The sequence below is a fragment of the Sodiomyces alcalophilus genome (genome assembly GCF_042370955.1).
Source record: "Sodiomyces alcalophilus JCM 7366 unplaced genomic scaffold ACRALscaffold_5, whole genome shotgun sequence".
Lineage (NCBI taxonomy): Eukaryota > Fungi > Ascomycota > Sordariomycetes > Glomerellales > Plectosphaerellaceae > Sodiomyces > Sodiomyces alcalophilus.
Genome location: NW_027263536.1, coordinates 3,413,294 through 3,440,812, shown reverse-complemented (window position 1 = coordinate 3,440,812; position 27,519 = coordinate 3,413,294). Strand labels below are relative to the sequence as shown.

Here is a 27,519-nt window from a genome sequence, read left to right as displayed (position 1 = left end):
ACGTGTTTTCGGAGTAGGCCGCGAAGGAGCCGCCTTTATTAAAGGATACCGAATATATAATTAACTTATAAGATAGGAAGGAACCGCTATTCGGGCCGTTATATCCTTTATCTAGAGCCTAGCTAGAGGAGCTAAAAAAGTATATCGCTAAAGGGATAATAAGTAGTTATATCTAACGGTCGATAAGCCCCGCGGGCTTACCGGTGCTATTTATACCTAAGAAGGATAGTAGCTTACGACTCTGCGTTAATTATCGAGGGTTAAACGCTATAATAATTAAAAATAGGTACCCCCTGCCCTTAGTCGGCGAGCTATTAAATAGGCTTACCTAGGCAAAATACTTTTCTAAGGTAGATATCTAAGATACCTATTATAGGATCCGGATTAAGAAAAAAGACCACTAAAAGACGGCGTTTAGAACGTGATACGGCCACTATAAGTATATAGTCGTATTATTCGGGCTAATAAATACTCCGGCTACTTTCTAGGCGTATATTTACTAAGCGCTTACCGGTTTATTAGATATATATTATATCGCTTACCTCGATAATATCCTTATATATTCTATATTAAAGGTATAGTATATAAAGGACCTAAAGAAGGTTTTAGATCGGCTTTATAGGGACTAGCTATACGCGAAGCTATTAAAGCACGAATTTTACTATAACCGAGTAGACTTCCTAGGGTTTATAGTAACCCGCGAGGGTATCGCGATAAACCCGGAACGTATACGTGCGGTCGCCGAATAGCCGGCGCCCGAGTTATTTCGTGATATCTAAGTTTTCCTTAGTTTCGCTAATTTCTATAGAAGGTTTATTAAGGGATACTCTAGAGTTATAACGCCGTTAACTATGCTATTAAAAGGCAGTTAGGCGGGTAAAAAGAAAAGACCTTTTAAGTTCCCGGATAATGCTAAGCGGGCGTTTAAATTACTAAAGGTCGCCTTCGGGTCAGCGACCATTCTATGGCACTAGAATCCAGTGCTAGATATAAGGGTTAAGACGGACTCCTTAAATAAGGCTATTTCCGGGATCCTAAGTTAGAAGTATAAGACTAGATAACGACTAGTCGCCTACTTTTCACGGAAGCTTTCTAAGATAAAGTAACGATAAGGTATAGGATAGCAGGAGCTATTAGCTATAATAGAAAGCCTTAAGTATTAGCGTTACTATCTTATAGGTACGGGGTAGGCGTTTATAATACTAACAGACTATTAGGCGTTTAAACGCGTGCTAAACGCGCCGGCGCGGGACCTTCGCGGAAGGCTTACTAGGTAGGTATACCGATTATTATTATTCGACTTTAAGGTATAACACCGCCTAGGCAAAACTAACCCGGTAGACGGCCTATTAAGACGGCCGGATTATATAATAGATAAGACGCTATACGATAACGTGCTTCCTACCTTATTATAAAGGTTATAACTAGTTAGCGACCTCCCGATAAGCGTTCGCTAATGGATCGCGAGTATCTACCTTACCCTAATAAGTAACACGGTATAGATAGTATACGTTTAAGCCGCTTAGGTAATATTACCCGAATATAGGCCTAGTAAATATAAGCGGGCATAGACTCTATAAAAGGGGGCCCTGCCTAGCTTAAGAGAATATAAGGATAGAAAAGGGCTATAATCCCTATATCCTATTAATAGCACCCGGCGTATTATTATCGCTGCTATTACCCGCTCCCGAATATAAAATATAGGGTATAAGGCGATTACCTAGTAAAGGGTCGCCGATAAGATATCGCCGATACCCGAGGCTAATAAGGCTAGGGTTACTATAATACCGGATTAGTATATCCTATATTCTATAGCCTAAGAGCTAGCCAGGAATAAAACGGCAGGTCGGCGTATTATTAGTAAGGAACTAAAAGATCTAGTTAGAGGCCTATAGACTACTAACCCGGATTATATATCCTTAATTAAGAATATTCGCTAAGGAACTAGAAAAAAAGTAGGGTACTCTCTCGGAGAAAAGGATATACTACTATTTAAGGGATAGTTAGTACTACCTATATAAGGCTCCCTAAGGGCGGAGGTCCTACGATAATACCACGATAACCCTAGGGCGGGGTATATAGGAGCGAATAAAACGCTTAAGCTGATTTCTAGAAAGTTCTACTAGGTGGACTTAACGGCGGACGTTCGTGATTACGTCGCCGTATATTCGGCGTATTAAGGGGCATAGGTACCGCGACATAAACCGTACAGCCAGCTATAGACGCTACCACTACCTATATATCTATTCTAAGATATTAGTATAGATTTTATTACGGGTCTACCGCCTATCAAAGGGGCCGACGGGTAAACGTATAATGCTATTTTAATAGTTATCAAATAGTATATAAAGTACGCCCTATTTATTCCTATAAAGAAGGACTTAATAGCACCCTAGCTAGCGGCGCTATTATATAAGGAAATTAAGTGCCGATTCGGTAGCCTAAAGGGTATAGTAATAGACTAGGATAAGCTATTTACTAGTTAGTTTTAAATAGAGTTCTGCTATAAGCGGGTAAACGCTCAGCGACTATCCACTATATACCACCTATAAACGGATAGTTAGACGGAATAAATATATTAGTTCCTAATTAAGTACCTATAAACGGTCGCCGGTCATATAATAATATAATAGCCTATTTAGTTATTAAAAGCAGGGTTCGCCTATAATAATAGTAAGTATTCCTCGCTTAGTATTCCGCCGTATAAAGCGTTATACGGGTACTATCCACGTATAGTAGAGTATATCCGCCCTAGGGATAATACCCGGGTATAGGGCGTTCGGGAATATATTAAGAAGCTAGCGGAAGTTCGGCGAAAGGTCCGCGAATACTAGGCGCGTGCTATAAAGTATTAGGCTCGGCACGATAATAAACGCTACTAGCTATAGTAATATAAAGTAGGCGATATCGTTAGACTATCCACGAAGAACTTCCGATTCCGGTAAGGGTCGAAGCTAGCACCACGATATATTCGGGTATAGGTAACTAAGAGAATTAGCGAATAAGCGTATAGGGTTCGCCTTTCTACGTAGTATATAAGGATATACTATATATTCCCGGTATCCTTATTAGAACCGTGGAAAGACCGAGTAGCCGTAGAGCTATTAGCAAAGGATCTCCTGCTTCTAAAGGAGGAGTAAGATAAATAGGAGGTAAAAGATATCGTTAATTATAAGGAGGAATAAGGGAAAACGTTTTACCTTATAAAGTAGGCGGGTTAGCTAGTAAAATATAATACCTAGGAAGCAGAGGACCGCCTAGAAAACGCTATAGGGATCCGGAAAAGGTACTACGAGTATAAAAAGCATATATATAAAAAGTAAGATAACTATAAGATAGTATAAGGCGCTAAAGGGTTATTGGATATAATAATAAAAACCCTAATTATAGGCTATAATAACCTTTTTCTTATAGTAACTTAATAAACGGGGTTAATACCCCGACTAGTCCTAAAATCCTAAACTATTAGTATAAAGTTTAACGCTATTACGGGTAATTAATACACATAAAGGCTTAGCGGATAAAGGCGGAATTAATCGTTAAAGCCATAGAAGTTAGTCTCTACGCCTAAGGTAACGCCGGACGAATAGCGATAACGGTTAGGACGGAAGGGTCTAGGGACCGCCTCCTCCTTATTATTATTATTAGCGGCGGGTAAGGAGATAGGAGTATATCGATAAGGAGGGCGAGTAGACTCCGGCGCCGGCTTAATAGTAGGAAGCTAGCTAACGGAGGGACTAGTATAGGGTATATAACTACGGCGAGGAGTCGCTATACGGCTAGTAAAATAACGACTAAGGAGTAGGCGGCGGGGCTTATTAATAGCCGCTAATAAAGCGGCGAGACCAGGTAAGGCCGGGAAGGCCTTAATACCTTCCTAATTATCCTTATCGGGATAGGGGCGGCGATATATAGTATATAAATCGGCGAGGCAGCGCTAAAGGGATATAATATCCTGTAAGTCGTCCTCTTAAGGCGGACGGATCTAGTCTAAAAAGACCGCGGCGTTATTATCGGTAACGCGGCTAAGGCGGTATATAAATTCTAATGTTATAACCGAGCGTAGAGAAGTAACCTTATCTAAAAGAAGCTACTAATTCTACTAATAATTAGTATAGGATCGCCGAACGCTTAGCGGAAACAGAAAGAAACTCATAGCTTTAGCGGGAAGCTTACGGTCGCTATATAAGATAACCGCCCGAAACCACTTATAGGTGTTAGAAATACGGGCGTGGGCGTGTTAACGCTAGATCGGCGTTAAGTCGTCGTTCTTATCGAGTATACGCTTACTATCATTCTAAAGCAGCTAAGCTACGCCTATTAAAAACTCCCGAATCTAATAAAATTTTTTAAGTATAAAAATAAACGCTAGGAGATCGTCGAATATACGGCGGTATATTCTTATTAGTTATGAGCGTAAGTAATATAACGACTAGCACCCACACGGCTAGTAGACTTATTAAGGCATTTAACTTCGATATAACTACCTAAATAAGTAACGTAACGCTAGTAGGGCGCGTTATCGGCGATAAGGCCGAATTATCCTTAAGCTTTATTAAATAGACGCTTACTTCTAGTAATAACCACCTATAAGGAAATATCTAATATAATAGCGGCGAGGGGTTAGCGAAACTAATGTAATTAATAGAGGGGTAATAGAAAACTATCGCCGAACAATCGGCGGTTATAATTATAGAAAGATAGTTATAGGAGGAAAATCAAATACTATAAGGAAAATTACGTGACGGAACTATATACTTATCGCTAAACGGTTACCTAAGGCTAGGCATAATATTAATAAAGGGACTGACTAGAAGGCCTAGACAGTTTGATATTTGGCCTATAATCGTGGCTTAAAAGTGGGGCCATAATAAATTCATTAGCCTCCCTAAGTACCATACTCATTTTATATATAGATACTGCTATTAAGGATATAGATCTTAAGTAGCTAAATCGGATTATTATCGTATCCTATTTCGTTTATATTACGAATAATCGTAGAACTATTAAACTAATACGCCGCCTTTAATTATAGCCTTTAATTCGGCTAGCTTATTCCTATCTTCCCTATCCTCTAAGGAACCCTCTTCTACGCTCCTTACTAACGCATCCATTCTATCCTTAAACTCAGCCGAAATACGCTCTAATCTATAATCCTATAAGGCCGTCTCTTTAATCGTCTTTAGAGTCTCGAAGACTCGTGCAGACTACCGAGGGGCTTATATACCCGGCTTATAACCTAGGGTTAGGGTAGGCGGAGCGGTTAATAGTGGGAGGGTATCGCGCCGCTTTTCCGTAGCCGAGATTTCGAATACCGATAGGAGCCGCCTTATACTATTCTGGCCCTCGCCTCTCCTTCTCCCTACCGTAGATATCTTTATAGCCACTTTTAGCCGGCCTTTTCCACGAATAACTATCGGATTAAGGGGACCTAGTAGGCGATACCTAAGAGTAGTACTAGTATTAACCTTAGTGCGATTCTATTATTAGTGGATGTCGATAAGTGTGATATTAAGCGGCTTAGAGTTACGTAGGTGCCTGAATAGTATATACCGGTAAGGCAGGCCTAAAGAGGTCGTAATAGCGTAAGGCTAATAGGGTCCTAATTATTATTATAAGGGCTATAGTCGCGATACCCTCCCCTACTACGCCTTTTCTAGGGCACGAAGCTTAATCGCCATCCGCTTAAGCACTTATAGGATAATTTATTACCCGATAAGGCTAAAAAGAACGCCGGCTATAGTAAGTTCTACCTTATTACTTCGGCGTGCTCTCTTAAGAGATATATCCTCCTTTTAGTTCCTTTAGTATAGCTTTAGGCTACGGAAAATAGTTATTAGATCGCCTATAAAAGAATAGATATACCGTTTAAGACTAGCGTATAAAGACTCTGTAATAAAGGTAGTCCGGTTACCGAAATAAGGTACCCGGTTTATAAAGTAATTTATAAGCTTCTCTTTATAGGGCTCGATCCAGGTACCTATTACGTAATTAACGGCGTTAGCTAGGTGTCTTCCCTTTTACTAGAAGTCTTATAATCGCGTAACGAATAGGTCTTCTATTAGACTTACGATAAAAGAGTTCTAGGCCTTTAAAAAGGCCTTAAAGGATAGATAGCGCTCGATACTATTATTCGATAACCTAGTAGCCTTAGGGAAGAAGGCCTTAGTCTTTATAAGCATGTTTATATTAATATACTAATAGTATAGGATATTAGGGACTAGTCTTAAGTTTATATAGGTTTTTAGTGCGTTTATTAGGGCGAGTTCTTAGTCTATAATAATATAGCGTGGTAGAGGCACTCCTACGGCGAGGATATATTCTGTTAGAACCTAAAGAGCCTAAGTATATTAGGACTCTTACTCTCTATTTAGGAAGATAATCGTAATCGAGAAGGCTCTTCGAAGCGGCGATATACTATAGAAATTAAGTAGCGGTATCTTAAACTTATTGGTTTTGTATATTACGTCGATAATAAGGATATCGGGCGCTTGCTATAGGAGTGTGACTAACGATTTCGGGGCGATAAAGAGGTATTGAATCCGATCCTGGTTATCACGATAGTCGCGGTAGAAGAAGTTACTCTTAATATTAATTTACTAATAAATTAGTATATAACTGGATAATAACGGTAAGGATAATGGGTATACCTTATATAGCTACTATAACGGAGTTCTTCCTATAAGCTCCTCGCGGCGGTGCTAGCCGAGTAGGTTTATAATATTAGCCCTGGTTACGTGTAACGCCTCCCTTCTAGGACCTTATGGATTACGGAGTATTATCACGATATCCCGGGGCCGAACGCCGTTATTCTATATAGAGATAATTTTAAGCCTGTGTGTCCGAAGGCCCTAGGCGCGAAATTAAGGGAAAGTAGTGGCTTTAACCTAGGCGTGATTATATTGGTTACGGCTCGTGATAGCCTTAATAAACTAGCCTATATCGCGAAGGCGGAGGTTAACCCTAAAAGGATAATTAGTTATCTGCGTTAATATCTTCCGGCGCTTAGATTTATGCGTTAAGGCCTTTTAAGCCGTAGTTACCCGACCCTTCCTATAACGGTATATAATTCGTATCGGATTATTACTAGAAGGATACTATTAGTATTTAGTAACGCTATAGCTATTCGAGAAGGCGTGGGCGATAAGGGCTTCGTGACCCTTATCGTGAGAAGTAAAGGCCTGCTACGGTAGCTCGGATCTATAGGGTCTATCGCTAGCTATAGTGATAGTTATTTGGATTGTAAATAGAGTTTTACTAGATTAAGCCCTAAGTTAATTAACCTTATAAATATATGCGATAATAGTCCGATTTAGCTACTTAAGATCTATATATAAAATGGGTATGGTACTTAGGGAGGCTAATGAATTTGTTATGGCCCCACTTTCAAGCCACGATTCTAGGCTAAATATCAAACTGTCTAGGCCTTCTAGTCAGTCCCTTAATAAAAGGTTAGATAACTATAGGCAATAATAATAAGTATCACGGAGTTTCTATAATAATATTCGGATAAATCACGAGGCATATAGCCGGCGATAGAACGCCGATAAACAGGTAAATAAAGGAGCGGCTACTCTTTTTTCCTATAGGTTTTTAACGAGGGCTCGTATAGAACTAAATAGAGAGAGATAATTAATCGCGATAAACGCGTAATTAAAGGCATCACGATAATACGAGTCTGCGGGACCAGACTCGTTAAGAGGGGGGGCAGTATAATAAGATAATCATAGACCCATCGGCATATAGTCGGACCGATAGTCGCGCACGGACCACTGATCCGAACCTATCTCTATACGAGCATAGAGGGATTAGTTTAATCCCTTAAGTTAAAGTCTTAGTTTAGAGTCAGCGCTTAGTTAACGAATATACTACGACCACTCTGCGATACTAAGCTATCGAGCCTTTTCTATAATATCTATTCCTTTACTACAGTCTACGGACTTTCCTTTTGTTATCATAATATAATTATAATTTATATTATGCTTCTTTTTTAGGTTATCTAGACGATCTAGAAGAGCCGACCGTAGGCCCGCCTGCCTATCTATAGCTATCCGTTCCCCTGATTAGACCACTACCGACCCTTCTAGAGGCCCGGCGACCGTCTCCTTAGGACCCTTAGCTCTAGATACGGACCCGTGACGAGCCTGACCCTGCTTTCGGCTAGCCTATTAGTTAGTTGTTTATTTTGCTCTACGCGGAGCCGTTCTGTATAGTGACGGATTCGCCTTTCTTTACTAGATTAATAGTCCGCGGAGATTAATAGCATTAAGACTTATTAGAGGATATATATACGGCTACTCTTACCGGTCGTTCCTTTAGATCACTAATAATAATCGCTGCCCGCTTCGACCTATCCTTAATATAATATAACGTTATTAACGCCTTTATATATATACACCTCTACTATACAATATATATATATACGGTTCCCGCCTAGGACCGCGGTGCCGTGTTAATTACTATTATTAAAAAAGGCACTATACGGATTATAAGAGTCTCTACTATTGTTATAAAAGTATATCATAGAAATACCATTAAGGGATGGGTTTAAGATAGTGCCGTAGGAGCCCTACTGCTTTATACGCCGTGGGCTAATCCTACTCTTTTATATAGACGATATTATAATCGGCTTTAAGGTAGACTTTAAGAAAGAGATAGAATACGCCGTTACGAGCTTCTAAGAGCACTACGCCCTATAAGGCGGGCAGCTACTATAGTGGTCCCTTAGTATTAAGGTTATCAGGGACTATCCCTCTAAGAAGATATAGTTATTATAACAGGATTATATTATAAAGGTACGATATCGATTATCTACGGTATCTAACTATAAGCCCGTAAGCCCTATAAAGCTAGTAGAGCTGCTACCGTATATAGGAAAGTCTATTACTATTAAAAGTTACTAATATAAGATAGGATCCGTTCTATACGCCGTAGTAATATTACGTCCCGATATCGCGTTTATAGTATCTCGACTATGAAGATTTAATACTAACCCGAGCCGTTAGTATTATAAAGCAGCCGTCTATCTAATCCGATATCTATTAGTCACGTAAACCTACGCCTTAGAACTAGGTAGAGGCGATTTAATCGAAGTGTTTACCGACGCGTCCTTTACGGATAACTTAATTAATTATAAGAGTAGCTAGGCCTTTACGATACGCCTATTCGGAGGCACGATAGCCTGGCGTACTAATTAAGAAACAATAGTTATAACGTTTATAATAAAGGCAGAGCTGCTCTTATTTACGTAAGGTGCGAAGGAAGGAATATTCACGAAGGGGTTATTAGAGGCGATAGGCGTGATATTTAATAATCTATGATTAAAGATGCAATACGATAATAGTTAAACGATACGTCTTATAATAGCCGAGATCGCTATGTTAAATACACGGTTATAGTATATAGATATATTTAATAGTTAGTTATAAAACACGTAGTAGGTTAGAAGAATTAAAGTTAGCTACATTATAAGCGCTGAAATAATCGCGGATAGATTAACGAAGGTCCTGTCTAGGGAAAAGTTTATAAGCTTTAGAAAATAGGTGGAAGTAATGGATATATAGGGACGTTTCCACGTAAATAAACTGCAAGAGATCTTACCGGAGCATTTAGAGGAGCTAGAAAAGAAGTTCGATAGAAGCTACGTGGACGCTATAGATAAAGATATACCGATAGAAAAGGCCTATAAATAACGTTAACCAAGTAGCTGCCGAATAGCTGTTTAGTTAGGGGGGTTTGTCGTATAGGCTGGCCCGAAATAGGTTCGGAACGAGTTATTCCGGGCCCGAAAATAGGACTGGACCTGCTATAGGAATAAAGGCAGGATTTTAGTACTTTAATTAGGGATTTACACAGAGTCAATTAAATCAACAGATCGATCGCCGAAGTACGTAATTGAGTTATACGCTGTTTGTAATAGAAGAGCCCCGTCGGCTTTATGGTTCCGGAGAGTCGTCCCGTGGACTCCGCTATAAAGAGCCCGCCCGCCGATTAGACTATCGGCATTATCGGCTTCGTAACGGTAGATCGGGTAGTTAAACCTATTGCTACCGATTAGCTTATCCTTATTCCGTCTATCCTTATTTCGCCTACTAACCTGCTTTGCTTTCTGCCTCCTGACTTTAAAATTAGTTACCCGGAGTGGTATACACGTTACCTTAATCTGTACCTCCGGGAAGATATCGAAAAGATCTTCAGAGACTCCGTTACAGCTACGCTTAAAGAGGTATATACGTAGATCGATAGGTAGATAGCAGAGGCGATCACAAAGGCATGAAGTCAGAGTCTTCGTGACGGGTATTAACGTCTTCTTTAGGTGGATTTACCTCCAGGGCTAAGAGATTTCTAATCCTGTTTTTCCTTCCTGTTTTCCCTCCCCCTACCTACCTCTTATCTACTTTTCCCTGTTTCTTTCTCTTTTTCCTGCCTTTCCCTTTACCTAATCAGGGTAATAGAATCGCTTTCGGAAGCAGGTATTACTAGTGGACTCTATAAGAGCTGCTTTTCTAGTTCCTAATAGGGGCTGCGTCTTCGTGGACTTATATCTAGGGCCGCGTATCTTTTAATTACGCCCCGGGGCCGGAAATTCCTTTTTCCGAAGCTTCGTTAACCTAATTAGGACCTTTTAGTTATTTATTAGTTATTTTTAGGTCATTTAGAAAGCTACCCTCGAGGGGCACCTCTTCGTATAGCTTTAGGGCCGATAGATAACTAGGCCCCAGGGCCTAGCCTAAGACTCTATGGGAGCAGCCTGCCGATATTTTAGCTTTTCTTTTCGCCTTTTCTTAGACTATATTCTTTTGTAGTTCTTTATTATTTCTTTCACTTATAACTATCTTGGCCTGATTAGAAGAAAAGTAATCGAACGGCTCTAATTTCGATTAATCTGGCCTACTACTTCTTAAGTTATTAGTTAGTTTACTGGTACGCGTTAGATATCTTCCCCCCGATAAAGATCATATACTATTAATCCCACCTACTCTTTTTAGATCTTAATCCTGCCTACTGTTTTCTACTGGCAGAGTCACTATAAGCTTTGTCTTTAATTTTCCTCTTTTCTTACTCTTCTTACTACTCGTCTTTTCCCTGATATCTTTGTTCCTCAAATCGGCCTAAGCCTAATCTGCCTACCTATAGTTAATCCGATTAATTCTATTAATCAGATTCATCCAGTTAATTTCGTTAATCCTACTGCTTCTTCTTCCTATTACTTTAAGCCCGGCTATAAAATCTGCCGCCTCGAAGAGTCCTGCGGCGAGACCCGATTCCGTTCTTCGCCCACCGACTCTACGAAAGAACCGATAAACCGACCTACCTTTCTATATACTATACTATGCCACCACCGAAAAGATCCGACCTATATACTTTACGCCTATAAACCCAGAAGTGGACTACCTGTCTTAATCTAGGCAGTAGGAAGAGATACATATACTCTGCGCCGTCGCCTAGTTCTACATTCTCTATCGTTAATCTTTTACTAGGGCCGCCGGGTTACCTTATTCTTATAGAAGGCCACTACCTGCCATATATACGTTCACGGTCACGGTTATATCTTCTACGTCACGGCCTTCTCAAAGACTATACTAGGGCCGCCACCTAGCTTATGTACGAAGGACCTATAAGGTCACCTCTATGTTAGAGGTCACTATCCTTCGAGGCTATGCCTTTGAGAGACGCCTTTAGGAATATATACGCGAGGATAGAAGGACTATTACTGGACTGCTTATAGATATCGTGATTAGGGTAATAGAGATATATTAGGCTAGCTATTACTTATTTATATTTATTTATATTAAAATTATTAAGCCTATAAGGCGTAGCTTAATAATTTAGGGGCGATTATAGAAGGGCAGACCCGTATTCAGGGTCTAGACGTTATGGATATTATATAACTACGTACGCGGTCCCAGGGATCTAGTCTTATCTCTAGCTATTCTTCGGAATAGACCTACTATATCTAGCTAGCTTTTTGTCCGATCTTTCACGAGTATTACCTATTATACAATATAATCACTATTTATATTATCCTTCCTTTTTAGGTTATCTAGACGATCCAGAAAAGCCGACTATAGGCCCGCCTGCCTATCTATAGCTATTCGTTCCCCTGGTTGGACTACTACCGACCCTTCTAAAGGCCCGGCGACCGTCTCCTCGGGACCCTTAGCTCTAGATACGGACCCGTGACGAGCCTAACCCTCCCTTCGGCGAGCCTACTCTTGGTTAGTTATTTATTTTATCCCACGCGAGCCGTTCTATATAGTAATAGCTTCGCCTTTCTTTACTATACCTGTATTTATTAACTCTAAAGTATTAAGAATATATAATATTCTTATACTAGATACCTTAGTATAATAATATCCGTGTTATATATTATATAATCCTAAGAGTCCTAATCACGCAATCTATTATATATTATATAATCCTAATAGTTATAGTTACGTGACCTATTATATATTATTATTATGTATTATTATTATTATTATTATTTTCTGACTCCGCTGTCCTAACTATCCTAGGAGCCCTGTTTAGGCTATACGGTCCTTCTTAGCTGGTTATAGGGGGGAAAAGCCCTCTTAGGTAAAAAACCCCTATACTCTCCTTATTAGGGTTAGTGCCGCGTCGGGGCTATAGTCGCCCCGGTAGTAACTTAATACCTATCTGGATCTCACCTTTATTCTGATAGCTAACAGGAAGGTAGCAGGCTAGGGAATTTTCGGGTTAGCCTAGGGGGCAGCACCCTATACAGGGGGCCGAAAAAGGTCCGCAGCGGCTCCGCGCTCCCGGAGTCCTTCTTGTATTGGGGTAGCCGGCTTTATTTACGCCTTCCTTTAGGCGGGGATTTTAGTAGGGGCACCTGCCTTTATTATATATACCTGCCGTATTCGGCAACCTTCTATAGCTATAGCTAGGTTAATTAAAAATTTTAAGGGCCTCTACTCTTCTTCCTGTTTTTCCTCCTATAACCCTCTTTTTACCTATTTATAAGTCCTATCTCGAGCTGCCCCTCCATATCCGCATCTATGCCCGGCTTTATACCGTAGTTATTAACGATAGCCAATTAACACTTACAATTCTAGATAGGGCTCTACTCGATATAATTCTTCTATAAATATTAGTGTATATAGGGAGTCGGTAATACTAGGGCGGGCTAATAAAATAGGGTATAGTTAATTAAATAATTATTAATATAGCGAATAATAAACTTATATTATTAATATAAGTGGAGGGGTGCTATAACGGCCGTGTATCAGGACCAGGTTTAGTGCTAACTACCTTTAAGATACCTCCTAAGAAGAATAAGAAAAAGAAGAGCGGCTCCTGATACTATAAGACTAGTGCTATACGCGTACTGCCATGGGTATTCCTAGGGGTATCCTTAGGGCGCCGAAGTAATAGCACCTCGTGGTTATTTCTAATATTAAATAGTTATCTTAGATACACTAAGCGCCTCGGGGGCAAAAGGCCTAAGGATATAAAAGCTTATACTAATACTACTAGAAAAGGCGTAGTATACTATTAGTATACTAATAGTTATCGGAGTTATAAGGATATAAGTCGGTTTTATAGTGGTCTCTTAGTAGTGCCGTAGCGGGGTAACACGGTTCTACTAACTAAAGCAGGTTCCGGCTATAGCCCTTAAATAGTAGTAGTGTGTTCTTAACTATTATCGGGAATTTATAAAGGCTATTAATAGAGGAGGTAATAGGGCTATTATAAGTTATAACCCTAGGGGTGCCGAGGCTATACCGCGCTAACTTAGAGTAGGCCCGAGGTTAACTTATAGCGGCGGTGGTATCCTTTAAGCATGCCGTTAAACATTCTCGCCCTGCTAGCCGCCGCCGCGGTAACGCTACTCTAGCGAGTTCAGAGCGCTATCTAAATCGGTTAGAGGGGATAATTATTATCCTATTAGAGGTTACCGTAAATGCCTTTACGGTCTCTCGGCGGTATAGCGGGGCTAATATAATAGGATAAGGACGTGAGTATAATACCGATAATAATAATATTTCCGGCGGCGATAAGGGGGGGGTGGATAGTAAAACCGAAGTCGAGGAGGAGGAGTGATAATACCACTATAGGTACCTTATCGGTGCTGCCGGGGCCCCGTCTTATAGAGCCCCCTAGTTAAATATAAGAGTCTGGGTTGAGTGCTATCTTTATTCCGTGGTTTCTACACCGGGGTGGTCCCGCTACGGGACTTCTAATACGTAGTTCCTTATAATTCCTAGGGCGAGACGGAAGTTATTTAGGCGGCTAAGGCGTAGGAACTATTTCGCGATTACTTTAGCTCTTCTAAACAGTATAGGGCGTTAAAAAGGTCTCCTTTAGTCGAGATCGGCCGCCTTATAGCACCGTAAAGGTCCCTCCGCGACTCCGGGGTAGTGTTTTAGCACTATAAGGTAATATATTTAGCTATCTCCGCACCTCCGTCTTAGTAGTAATACCGGGGGGTAGCGAAGCCCGGGACTCTCGCTTTAAAGAGGAAGGCCCTAAGGCCTAGTTTTTCGGAGCGGATCTGGGTAAGGAGAGAGCTTTATATTATATATTATATAATCCTAAATAACCTAGTTATATAACCTATTCTATATTATATAATTATAACTACCCTGTTTACGTAACTTATATATATTATATAATTCTAATAGTCCTAGTCACGTAACCTAATTAAGAATATTATATAATATAATTACCCACTATAACCTACATAGGTATATAATATTCACGACTAAGATCTTATTTATAAATATAGTCGTATAATCTTTTTAAAATAGATTAAGTAAATAGTAAATACCGAATAAGGGGCGTATAAATACCGGGACTTACAAGGTACTAGAGTAGGTATAGCTTGTATATAAAACAGGCTACGAGAAAGGGACTCTGATTAGTTATAATTAGCTAAGGCATAGCCTATATATTGCTTAGCTATTAGTAAGCCTATGGCTAGGAATAAAGGTATAGTGAGTAATTAAAAGTCATAGGTGGGCGACCTATATCTAAATATTATTACTAGAACCTTATTTTGATGCGTCGAATACGAATATAAATAACTTTACGAATACTACTTCTAAACTTTCGGAACAATCAGATTTATAGAGGAGAGTGACTGTATAAAAGGAATGTCTAGTTATATCTTTTTAATACTTTATATACCACCCCCTGGCCGCGATATAAGCCTTAATCCTTCGCAGCATCGACTTAATTAGAGCCTATAGAAGCTCCTCTTTAAAATCTTTCTATACCTCCTCCGCGGCCCGGCAGAGTAATTTATACGAGGTTATTATAGAGCCTATCTTTACTAGAGTAGGATTCCATAAATGGATACTCTCTTTTAGTATTTTCTATAGGTTTTCGATAGGATTAATATTAGACGAATACGGCAGCTAATCCAGGATAATAACCTTATTCTCTAGACTCTATAGTAGTAACTAATTTTAAACGAGGCGCGCCTTATATACAGTAGCATTATCTTAAACGAATACACTACCCGGTTCGTATATCGTAGGAAGCTCTTTATTAAGCGTGCGCTTAATAACGGCTACTAACGCACCACCTTCCGGCACTATACCAGGACCTGAAACCATATAGCTCCGGATTAGTGCTAGCACTATACGGGCACTAAACCCGTATAACTATAAGCGGCTAGTCATAGGTTAATCATACTCAGTAAGGCCGAATAATTATATTAGCTAGAATTAAGGAAAGGAAAGGAAAAGTCTATAGAAGAGCCTAGGATTTACTAGGTTTATACGAATCTACGGTAAGGGTAGCGCGAGGTCTAAGCGTCGGACCTACGCGCTAATTAGCGGTTCTGGCCTTATACCGGAACTATATATTCGAGGGGTTAACCCGTGATATTACCCCCCTCCCCCCCCTTCTCGGGTCGCGATAACTAAGCGCCGGTTCCCTTTTATCCTAACGCCGCGCGAAGAAGGCGTGTATCCTCCCTTATATTAGGCCGGTTCGTGTCGCGCGTTATTCGCGGCGACTTCGCCTATAGGTTATCGGTGCTCCGCGCTCCGCTATACGCTTACTAGTTATATTAAATAACCCCCGATTACTCCTTCTCCTTTATTCGTAAACTACTATAATAAATAGCTTTATAGGCTTTTATTATATTTTATTATTCGATATTATAGTATAAGCGTAGTTTTACCCGGATTTTTATTTATAGTTAGTTTTTTTTATAAGCCTATAATATCGTTTTAGTAATAAGCTTCGTCGCTAGTTCCGAGCTAAGAGCTATATTATTCCGTGCTAACTCACGGTATAGTCTTTCCGTCCTTATAGTTATTTCGTTAATCCTATAATTTATATCTTTTCGTTTATCTCTTTAACTATTATAAGTTTCTTAATAAGCCCTTATACTAAGCCGGCTAGGTAGTAGCCAATAGGGTGCGTATAGATATCCGCTCCCTAATATAGCGCCCGCTATATCCGCGAGGGCACCGCCGAAGAATAGCTAGTCGCCGGTAACGTCGCGCCCCCCCCCCCCCCCCCCCCCTGCCTTCGATAATAAGGGATAAGGTTAATCGGTTAAGAGCATAGCCGAGGAGGCCCTCGCCGCTATAGCGAATACCGGTAAGCGTCCGGCTAAAAAGGAGGTTCGTAATAGGGCTAAGTACTTTACCGCGAGGATCCTACTAACTCTCCGGTAGGCCGCGACGCCTTCTAAGCGTTAATATAGCCTAGCCTACCCCCCTAGCCGCCCTCGCGACGCCTTCTATCGCCCTTATACCGATTATATAGCCGGTATTAAATAGAAATTTAACTAAACGTGTTATAATTAGTCCGGGCCCAGCGTGACCTATAATAAGCTTAAATATTATAAATATACCGTAGGATCCTACCCGTGCCGCCCTATAAGTTCCGTGGGATTTATAGGCGAAGTTATTACGACTAACTCTCTTAGCTACCTGCTGCCGCTATTTAGTATATATAGCCTATAGCTAAAGCGGGTCGCGCTATACGTAATAATCTTAACGATAATAATATAAGTGTCTTTAAGTCCTTTCCTGGGTCGCTACTAACTTTAGTCTAGCTCCGCGAGGCCTTTAAGCTGGCTCGTAGCAACTACTACGCCTCCCTGTCTAAGGTAACCCCCGCCCCGCCGCCGCTAACTCCGCCTCCGTTAACGACGGCGAGGGTCTTTGCTATAAGGTAGCGGCCCTTTGCCGCCAGGTTCGCTTATGGGGCGTAGCGATAACGCGCCTCCTAGAGGGTATCCTCGCCGCCCTCTAGGGAGGTAGCGGTCCTGCTACCGGTAGTAGTAATAATAATAGTAAGGATAGTCCGGGCGATAATATCGCTAATTAAAGTCCTCTACGGAGGCATTATCTCCTTAGAAACCGGTAAGGGGGCCGGTGAATTCCCCCCCCTTAATTAACTTACGATTATAGGTCGTGCTCTCCTTATAATAGGGTCCCTTCGTCTTCGCGTATTCCTTATAGTATAGTCTTATAGAGGCCCGTTATTCTTATCAGCGGGGCCGTATTCTGCTTCGAAAATGTCTAACGCTTTTATATCCTTTATAGCGTCTAGTGGCTCCTAAGTAGGTTCTGCGTATCCTGCCTAGTATACTAGTACCTTGTGTTATACGCCGTGACCTTGCCGTTTATTCCGTGCATATAAGATACTTTCTACCCCCTACTCCTTAGTACTATAAAGTGCGTCTCTAATCGGTTCGGGCTAGGGGTCGGTTATAACCTAGCCGGGGAGGGGGTCGCGGCTAGGTCGCTTTAGGATATCGATATAGAAATAGGGATATATACCTAAGGGTATATTTAGTTTATTAACGTAAGAGTTAATTACTTTTATTACCCGGTACTTTTATTATAGCTAGCTTAGCTTTTTTAAAGGCCTAGGCGTGGAGTAGTTAGCTATAGATAGCTAGGCGACGTCTCCTACTTTAAAGCGTTCCGCTAGGAGTCGCCGCTTATTCGCGGTCTTTTTATCTTATAATTACTTTAAGGCTATAATAGCCTATATAAACTTTATAGCCCCTTATAGGCGACTTAGTAGATTATAGGCGGCGGCTTCCTTTAGGTGTATAAGCGAATAGTTATAGACTTAGATAGGGTTAACGTAAAACCCGTATTCTAGGAAGAAAGGGCTTAGCTAGGTCGTTAAGCTCTTCCTGCTATTAAGCGATAACTCCGCGGCGGGTAATAGGCGACCCTAGTTATCCTAGGAATAGTATATAAAGGCATAGAGGTAGGCCTGGATATCCTAGTTTAGTCTCTTAGGTCCTCTGTTAGTTTAAGGGTAGTAAGCCGTGCTAAGTCGCTGCTTAATCCTTATAAGTTTATAAAAGTATCGCTAGAACCTCCCGGTCTAATTTAAGCCTTAGTCGCTAATAATTAAGAGGGGTATACCGTGGAACCTAAAATAGTAGGTTAGAAAGTGTTCTGCGTAGGCTTCTACTTTTATTATTTCTATCGCTTTTAGCATTACTAACTTTATTAGCCGGTCCGTGATTACTTATAGGAAGCGCGCCCCGCCCTTCCTAATAGGTGGCAGGTCCGTTATAAAGTCTATCGCGAGGTGGCTACGAATTCGCTCTAGTATAGGTAATAGCTTTAATAGTCCGCGCTTTATATTCCGCTATTAATTACTCCTATTATATAGGTTATAGTTACGGATAAACTTCCGTATATTCTTATTTATACCCGGCTAGAAGAATTATTAGGCTACTATAACGATTATATTCTCCTTACCCGGGTAGCTACTAATAACAGAGTCGTGGATCGCCTATATTAAGCGCCCCCTTAACGGCGAGTCTTCCTTAGAGCTCGGGACCTAAAGCCGATCCCGGAAGGTTATATAACCCGCGGGGTTAATAGAGTATTCCGCGATCTATAATTATAGACTAAGGGACGGGTCGAAGCTATAAGCTCTTATAGTAATCGCGGCGAGGATACCTTAGTACTAGGGGTTAGTCGCTATAGTCTTATCCTAAAGTCGCTAAAAGTCTTTATTTACTTCGAATACACGCTTAACGGAAGTCCTTTATACGGCCGGTTCGGGGACTATTATAGGGATCGCGGTGTTAGGTATTAGTTAGATCACTTATCCTTATTATTAAGGGAAACTTTAATAGGCCCCTAATTCCTAATAGCAGGCCCCCACTAAGTGGGTCATGACTCTATATGTTCTCTTACATGCAAATAGCCCATTTTTCTATACTAAAATAGGGTCTTCCGGTGCGTAGGTACAAGCAGTTATATTTATGCCACCACTATTATTAGGAAAGGGATACTGAAGCTCTAACTGCTGATACAGGTGCCTATCCCCAGGTGCACTTAGATCCGATGCTAATTCACGGTAGAGGGCGCCTAAGAGGCGCCCTAGAGGCATCCAGTTCGAGTCACGCAAGGGGCCACCGTCGGAATAGTATAAGGAGGCTTCTATCGGGGTTTAGGCAATCGCCTCTATCAACGGCACCGCACCGCCCGCGCTGCCTAGTGTTAATGCGTACGAGCCTGGGACTGTGGCACCGCGTCAGAGGTCACGATTCCTGCCCGTTTTGAGGGCATGATTGATACGCGAATGGAGGAATTAGCGCAGAGCAACGAGGCGTTAGAGGAGGTATTCCAACAAGACCGACAGATTGCGTACGTAGGTAGTTAACGATAACCTTAATTGAGTAGTTTGGTTCAATTGACACAATATAAATGCTTATACCTACGTAGCGGAAGACCCCACTTTAGGATAGAAAAATGGGTCATTTGCATATAAGAGAACTTATAGAGTCATAACCCACTTAGTAAGGGCCTGCTATTAAAAAGTAGGGGCCTGTTAAAGTTTCCTACTATTAATTATCCGAGTAGTCCTTCGGGGTATCCTATTCACGGCGGGAGAGCGTATCTGCCGCGAAGTTCTTAATACCTTACCGGTTCTCTAACACAAAGTTAAACTAAGCTGGTTTGCTAGCTTAGCGGCTTTACCTTTTAGTAAGGGACCATTTAGTTATAAAGTACTGAAGCGCCTTATAGTCCGATAATATCGTGAATTATTTATAGCTAGTTAGTTCCGCCTTTTAGGTAAGTACGTAGCTAATAATAGCTAATATCTCCTTATCGTGGATAGGGTAGTTATACTCCGCCGGGGTAAGCTTATACGAGTAACACTTAATAACGTAGCGATATCCTTATCCGTCCACTTAGGACAGGATACTACTTAACGCGTAACCCGAGTAGTTAGTCTTTAACGTCGTCTTACGATCAGGGTTCTATAATTATAAGACGGGTTCTATCTAGAAGAGTCGTTTTAGCTCCTTAAAGGCGGCGTCTTTTTTAGTTCCTTACCTAAAGAGCCGGTCTTTTTTTATTAGTATAGATAGGGGGGCTATAATACCTATAAAGTCGTAGATAAATATCCGGTAATAGTTTATAAACCCTAAAAAGCTTTATAGTCCCTTTATAGAGGTAGGCGACTCCTAGTTATAAATAGCTCTTAGCTTCTTAGGGTTATAAGATACTCCCTTATCCACTATAACGATAAACCCTAGATATTTTACTATTATCACGCTAAACTCGTATTTAGCCGGGTCTAGGTTTAGGCCGGCGTCTATAAGCCTATATAATACTAGCCGGACCTTCGATTTATAGTTCTTATAAGATCTACTAGAGTAGATTAGGATATCGTTAATATATATAGTAACGAAGTCGTTAAGGAACTCCTATAGCGTCTAGTTAATATAGCGTTAGAAGGTAGCGGGTACGCCGCTTAGTCCGAAGGGATATACTAGCCACTTAAAGAGACCGAAGCATATCCTAAAGGCTATTTTACTCTTATATCCGGGAGCTATACGGATCTTATAGAAGGCGGCGACTATATTAAGCTTCGTGAACTACTTAGCGCTAGCTAGGTTATATAGGGTCTTAGTAATTAGAGGGAGCGGGTAGCGATCTCGCTAAGTAATCGCGTTTAAAGCTTTATAGTTATGATAGAAGCGTAACCCGCCCCCTGGCTTGTTTATAAATAGGACTAGCATAGCCGCCGCTAAGCTACTAGCTCGTATAAATCCCTTATCTATTAGGTCGTGAAGCGTTTTCCGAAGTACTAATAACTCTTCCCTTAATATACCGTAAAGGGGCCCCTATAGTAGGGTCGGCTTAAGTCTATTAGGACCTTGTTTTAGGGTGATTTCATGATTAACGCCTAGTCGGTGGGGGGTAAGTTATTAGCCTTATTAGGCGTAAAGAGGTCGCCGAACTCTTATAGTGTATTCGTAGGGATATAATCCTAAGGGTTTACTAGTTCCTTTTTACGGAGGGCCTTATCGATATCCTATATATTAACGGTATAGATTAAGGCGTTAAACTTATCTTTTTTTTTTCTTTTTAACCCCCTTTTCATTTATCGTATCGTGGCTATAAATACCGATCCTAAGACTAGCCTTACCTCGCGGATAGCTTCTACATCGGCTAGTTCTTTTTCACCTACTAATCGTAGGTTAATATCGGCGACTCTATAATATAACCTTCGATTCTTCGTATAATACGTAACGTCGTTATATTCTAGCCACGGCTTCCCTAGGAATATATCCTGATCTAGTCCTTCTACTACGTAGGCGAAGACTTATTATATATAGCCGCTAATGTTAAGCTTAAACGCGGCAATCCCGGCGTTAATAGCCGGCTTAGATATATCTAAGAATCCTTTTAGTAATCGTTTCCTTTTATCGACTAATAGTAACTAAAGTTTTTAGGTAAAGCGTTTATATATAGTAGTATAATAGTTATAACCCGTATCTATAAGAGTATATAAATATATTTTATTTATTTATATTAATATTAGGGCTAAGTCGCTATTAGCTAGGTATTTAAACGCCTCCTACCCTTACTATAAGGCGACTATTAGCTCTAACGCCTATTTTCGTGTTAGAGCTATTCTTTTTCCGACTCTTTATTATCCGAATTATCTAAAGTCATAGCGATATCGCTATCCCCGGCCTAAACCTTCGCTATATAGGCGCCCTTAGCCTTTAAGCCTTTATCCCGGGACTTATAGTTTATACGGATATATCCTTTCTTCCTATACCCCTGGTACTCCCGGTTATCGCGAGGTCGGTCCGTAGTCGCGTTAAGCCGGACCTAATTAATTCCGCTTATCGTAACGTCCTTCTCGGCGTTAGTCTCTCGGGTCCGGGTTTAACTCGATATATAAGTATTCCGGTTAGTTAGGCGTAGGCCTTTTAGCTTCTAGGCAATACTCTTAACCTTAGTGACCTAGCTTAGATAATCGTGGGGTAACTTCGCGGTGATTAGGGCGCTATATAGCTTCTAGCTTAGGGCTCCCTTAAAGAAAGTAATCGTCGCTAAGTCTACCTACTCGCTACCCTCTGCTTAGGCGATCTGTTTCTTAAATTTCGGTAGGAACTATATAAAGGTTTATTCCTCGCGCTATTTAAAGGAATATAGCGCGAAGGCCGTATAAGGCTATTTATTCTAGTCCTTATATATACGGTCTAGGTAAGTAAGGAACGATTCTGGGTTATAGGTACCTCCTAGCCCCTTAGCGGTATAGAAGGCTAACACTACTTATTAAGCACTCCCCTTTAAGTATAAGTTAATATAGTACTATATTTCGGCTTAGTTATTAAATAAATACTTATTTAGTAGGAGTTTATTATATATCTACTACGACTAGGTAGCGTACTCTATTCGCTTTCTACTAAACTTCGCGGGGTATAGTAAAGGCTTAGTATGTAGCGGATATAGTTCCTAATATAATTCCTATAGGACTTTGATTTAGGGAGGGGGAGTAGAGGTTACTAGGGTAAAAGGGCCTGATACCGACTCTGCGGGTATATTTATAGGGGCTTCCTCTAAGGGAGGCACGAGGTTAAGAGTAGGTTACTATAGGGCTTAGGTATTCGCGAGACCGTTCGTAAGTTATTAGAGCAGCTCTTATTATTAAGCTATCTATTCTTATAAGGGACCGAGCGTCGTATTAATAGCTTTAGTAATCGTTTTATCCGTTTACTCGGCTAGCCTCGCGGGGTTTATAGGACCGCCGCCGGCTAACAGCGCGTTCGTATCTAAGTCTATACTAACACAGCGCGTAGGGTTCGCTAAATTCTAGCTATATAAGCGGCTAGTTATAGGATAATCGCACTAAATAAGGCCGAATAATTATATTAGCTAGAATTAAAGAAAGAAAAGGAAAAGTCTATAGAAGAGCGCAGGATTTACTAGGTTTATACGAATCTGCGGTAAGGGCAGCGCGAGGTCTAAGCGTCGGACCTACGCGCTAATTAGCGGTTCTGGCCTTATACCGGAACTACACGTTCAAGGGGTTAACCCGTAATATAGCACTAGATTAGTGCTAGCCCTTATTAGCACTAAACTAGTATAGCGCTAGACTAGTGCTAGTACTATACTAGCACTATACCTAGTATAGCGCCTAGCCTTAGATAGTCCGAGGTTCCCCTATAGATATATAGAGTAGAAACCTCGCCCTCTTTTTTTAGAGAATCTATCCCTATTTATATATTATTTACTATACCCTAAGGTTGCCTTATCTAAATCCTTTTATAGGTCCTATAGCACTGGCTAGCTAGAGATATATACGGTTAGTGTATATTAAATAGTAGTAACTAGAATAAGATTATTCGATCTTAGTAAAGTTCGTGTACCGATCCTATTAAATAACTATAGAGACTATTCTAGTTACACGATCCTAGGGTAAGTAACTATCCGCTATTAACAAAATGCCTCCCCTTAAATAGGATTAGGCGACGAGTAGCGACTATTAAGCTATAGCCTAATAGCGCTAATAAGGAACTGCTTACCTATATACCCCTTATTATATTTACTAGCCCTCTAGTATAACGCGTAAAGGTCTATATACTAAACCCTTATTTAGTTAAATAGCTGTATATAGCGCCCTAAGCAGACACGTAGCTAAAGCGGTACCGGTTAACCGTAGTCTACTAAATAAAGCGCCTCCCCTTTATTAAGACTAGGCGAGTAAGCGATAAGTATAAGAGTCTATAAATGCTAGTTATCCGATAGGCCTATATCTAAAACGACCTATTAAACTCTAAATCGTATTATCGTAGAACCCGCTTAATAATAACCGACGCTCCTTACCCTATTCTCCTAGACTCTCCCCTAATACTAAGGGACCTAAAAGGTATACGCCCCCTCGCCGTAATAACGAACGCCTATCTAGATATAGCCTAAAAGGTTCTTTTACCCAAATATCGGCTACTCCTTTTTATAGCCGAGTAAGCAGGGAACCTCCTTAGTATTAGTGGAGCTAGCTACGCTATAACCTTTAGAGGAAGAGTCTCTAAAGCTATCCTGCGTCCCTAGCTAACCTATCCTGCTAAGTAGGTTACCTATTATGACTTATTTATAAAGGTATTCTATAATTAGCTAAAGAAGGAGCCCGAATATATCGACCTTTATAAGTCTATGGTTATACCCCGTAGCGTAGCTTAGGGAAAGGAGCTAGCCTTTTTTACCGCCGGCTATAATTCTCCGCTAGTAGAAGTAAAGATTAAGGTCGAGGGATCGGAATCGCTTTTAATCCGCCCCGCTATAAGTATAGTTAAACGGCTAGTCGGGAGTTTCCCTAAGGATATAGCGGAAAGCCTTTCTTTAAAGTACGCTAAACCTTCTAAAGAAATACCCGACTATACTTTAACGCCTAACGACTATATACTATTATCCGACTAGGAAAGTTAATAAGCTTATATTATAAGCCATCGCGATAATCGTATAAGCCCTATACCCTCCGATATTATATACTACCCTCGCGACTAAATAAAGGATATCGGAACCGGGAATAATAGGTATCCGGAATACTAATAGCACCGGGTAGCCCCTTTAGGTTATAATGCCCCCGGATACGGCCCTCCCGGCCCCCCTAAGGGAATATACCGGATATTAGCTACCCGGAACTATACCTATATATACGATAATCGGATTTAATCGCTATCCTCGGCTAGCGCGATAATCGGATATATAGATTTAAGGCCGACAACCTAGGCTACTTTAAGCCTCCCTTATACTTTATTACCGACTAGGATCTTAAGACCGAAGCAACTAAATCAATCTATATAGACGTTTTCCGCTTTATTAACGTAATAGACTAGTATACCGGCCTAAGTGCTTAGCACTATAAGTCCTTTCCCCGCGGATTAGCCCGCTATCTGCTAGGTAAGGCCTTAGTATAGTTTATAAGCCTTAACGAGGGATAACGCTTATACCTTACTATAATAATAACCGTTATAGAATAGAAGACCGCCTTATAAGAAAGGTTCCGATTACCTTAAGAGGAAGCCTAGTATAAGCTAAGACGCGAGCGATATACCCTAGATAACGTAGTTACCCGCCACGATATCCGTGCCTTTATAAATAAGGTAATTCGACTAGCTAAGGCGGCTAATAAGCCTAGAGGTAAGTATTTAGCTTTATATAGGGCCGCCTAGACGCTAACCTAGTAAACACTATTCTATATCCTAGACCGGAAACTATAGCGACTAACTTTATAAATAGCCTAGCTAGTATAATACCAGGATAATACTAAAACTATACTAATAGAGCCTAGAAGGTACTTATTACCCGATAAGCCCTACCGCGGATTAAACGGATATTAATATTGAACTAATCCTCCTAGGTATATTCGCCTTTTCCCCAGTACCCGGATTAACGCGGTAGCCCGGCTTTATGCTACTCGCTATAGCCTAAACGATATTCCTTAGCGCCGGATTATGATTTATTATTACCGGAATATCGCTTATTAGGACTAGGATAATTCCACCGGAACGACCATGCCCTGCTAGGCCTAGGAACGCGTCCGATTAACTGCGCGGAAACAGGAACTTCCGCTAAGAGCGATCCCGGGACCCTATAAATACTATTATCGACGATAAGGTCTCCGATAAAGGATATAAGAATAATAAGGAACTAAAGGACCTTTATTATTTCGAAGAGGAGTCTAATAGGTCCGAGGACCTCATAGATAATAAGGCCGAGACCGATAAAGGTAGTAATTAACTATACTAGGTCGCTAATAAACCCGGATTTATACCTAAGTACCATAATCTTTACTAGATATAACGATAATATACTAGGTATCGATAGCTAATAAGATCTAATAATAAGGCCCTCCGCTACGAGAAGTCCTATTTCTATTTATTCCTAATAAAGAAATAGGTCGGTTAGGACTCCCCGTTAATTAAAGGCGCTTTATAGGAGGTAATATACCTAGTAGCCGGCACGTGCGGTTATATATACTTAAGGGTCTAAGTCCGAGTAACCCTAGATAGCGCTCCCTTCGAAGCTTATATTAATTTAGGTACCTCGCGATACGTTATAAGCTAGCACCTTCTCCCTTACCTCCCCGACGCGGAAGTTAATATATCTAAGAGATCTATGCTTCGTGGCGTGGGCACTATAGATACTATTAGATAGGCTTTATTTACCCTATTAGTACGAGGTATAGTAGACGGCTAGCCTTAAGTCGGACGGCTATACGTAAAGGCTTAGGTGGTTCCTAAGCTAGAAGCCGGTGTGCTTTTTAGGTAGGAATTTAACTATCCGAATAAGGTCGATATCCTTAACTCGCGGGACGCTATCCAGATTAGGTCCTACGAAGGTCTTATCGTCCCGGTATATATCTTCCCTAAACGATTATTAGTCTAGCGCTAACTAAAAGCCGCTAAGAAGGTTACTATTCTACTATATTAGTATAGATTTATCCTATTTAAGGAATAAAATATAACCTTAGACTCTATAGAATACTAGCCGGATGTCAAGGGTTTACTAAACTATATCCTTAATAAAGGAATATCTATTCTACTCTATAACGCTAGCGACCGGCCGCTGCTTATTTCCCGGGGTAATAAGCTAGGGTATACGGATCCCTTTTACGCGGACAGATATTTTAATATAAAGCAGGATAACGCCCGCGATATTCTAATAAAACGACTAGAGGCCGCTAAGAAGTCTCTAAGACCGGAAGGATAAGGCGATATCTTTAAAGTGTATTTACTTATTAGCGGGAAGCTTAGAATCGCTAAGAGCCTAGATACCCTAATTAAAGCGACTCTAAAAGGCGTGACTATCTATAACCACGGAGCCCGCTTTATATAACGCTTTACTAGGATTATCGGTAATTATCTTAAGGTTTAGATAGACTAAGGCGTTATCGTTATAAATAAGAAAGACTATATACGCGTTCCCCTAATCGACGGGTAGTATACCTAAAGGATTAGCTAAAAGCTATATCCGCTTAGCTATAAGGACCGAGCCTTTTTAGACTAGACCCTGGACGGACTCTATAACCCGGACCGTATAGAATAGACGTTAGCGTTAACGCCCTTTAGCGCTCCTGTTTTTATTATATAGTAAGAGGTAAAAGGTAAATATAAAGGCCGTATAGTGGTTAACCTTTATACCCTTAATAAGGTTACTATCCTAGATATATACCCGATACGGCTCTAGGATAAGGTTATTAAGCGACTCAGCGGGAAGAGGTTTATCTCTGTTATTAACGCCCAGGCTT

General features: G+C 40.7%; 2 protein-coding genes across 2 annotated transcripts; one reads left to right on the top strand and one right to left on the bottom strand.

Annotated features, from left to right (window-relative positions):
* Positions 1-5,804: 5,804 nt before the first annotated feature.
* Positions 5,805-5,996, bottom strand: ACRALDRAFT_2107237 (uncharacterized protein; the record flags this gene model as incomplete). Its single annotated transcript, XM_071023330.1, has 1 exon — positions 5,805-5,996. A coding segment is annotated over one exon (192 nt), but the record flags the coding sequence as incomplete, so codon positions are not given.
* Positions 5,997-10,272: 4,276 nt separating this feature from the next.
* ACRALDRAFT_2020624 (uncharacterized protein) lies at positions 10,273-25,817 on the top strand (the record flags this gene model as incomplete). The annotated part of the gene is made up of 6 exons (XM_071020025.1): positions 10,273-10,277; positions 19,279-19,292; positions 19,373-19,380; positions 19,418-19,486; positions 19,528-19,610; positions 25,796-25,817. The coding sequence occupies 6 exons, from the start codon at positions 10,273-10,275 to the stop codon at positions 25,815-25,817; spliced, it is 201 nt and encodes a 66-aa protein (XP_070874254.1).
* Positions 25,818-27,519: the final 1,702 nt, after the last annotated feature.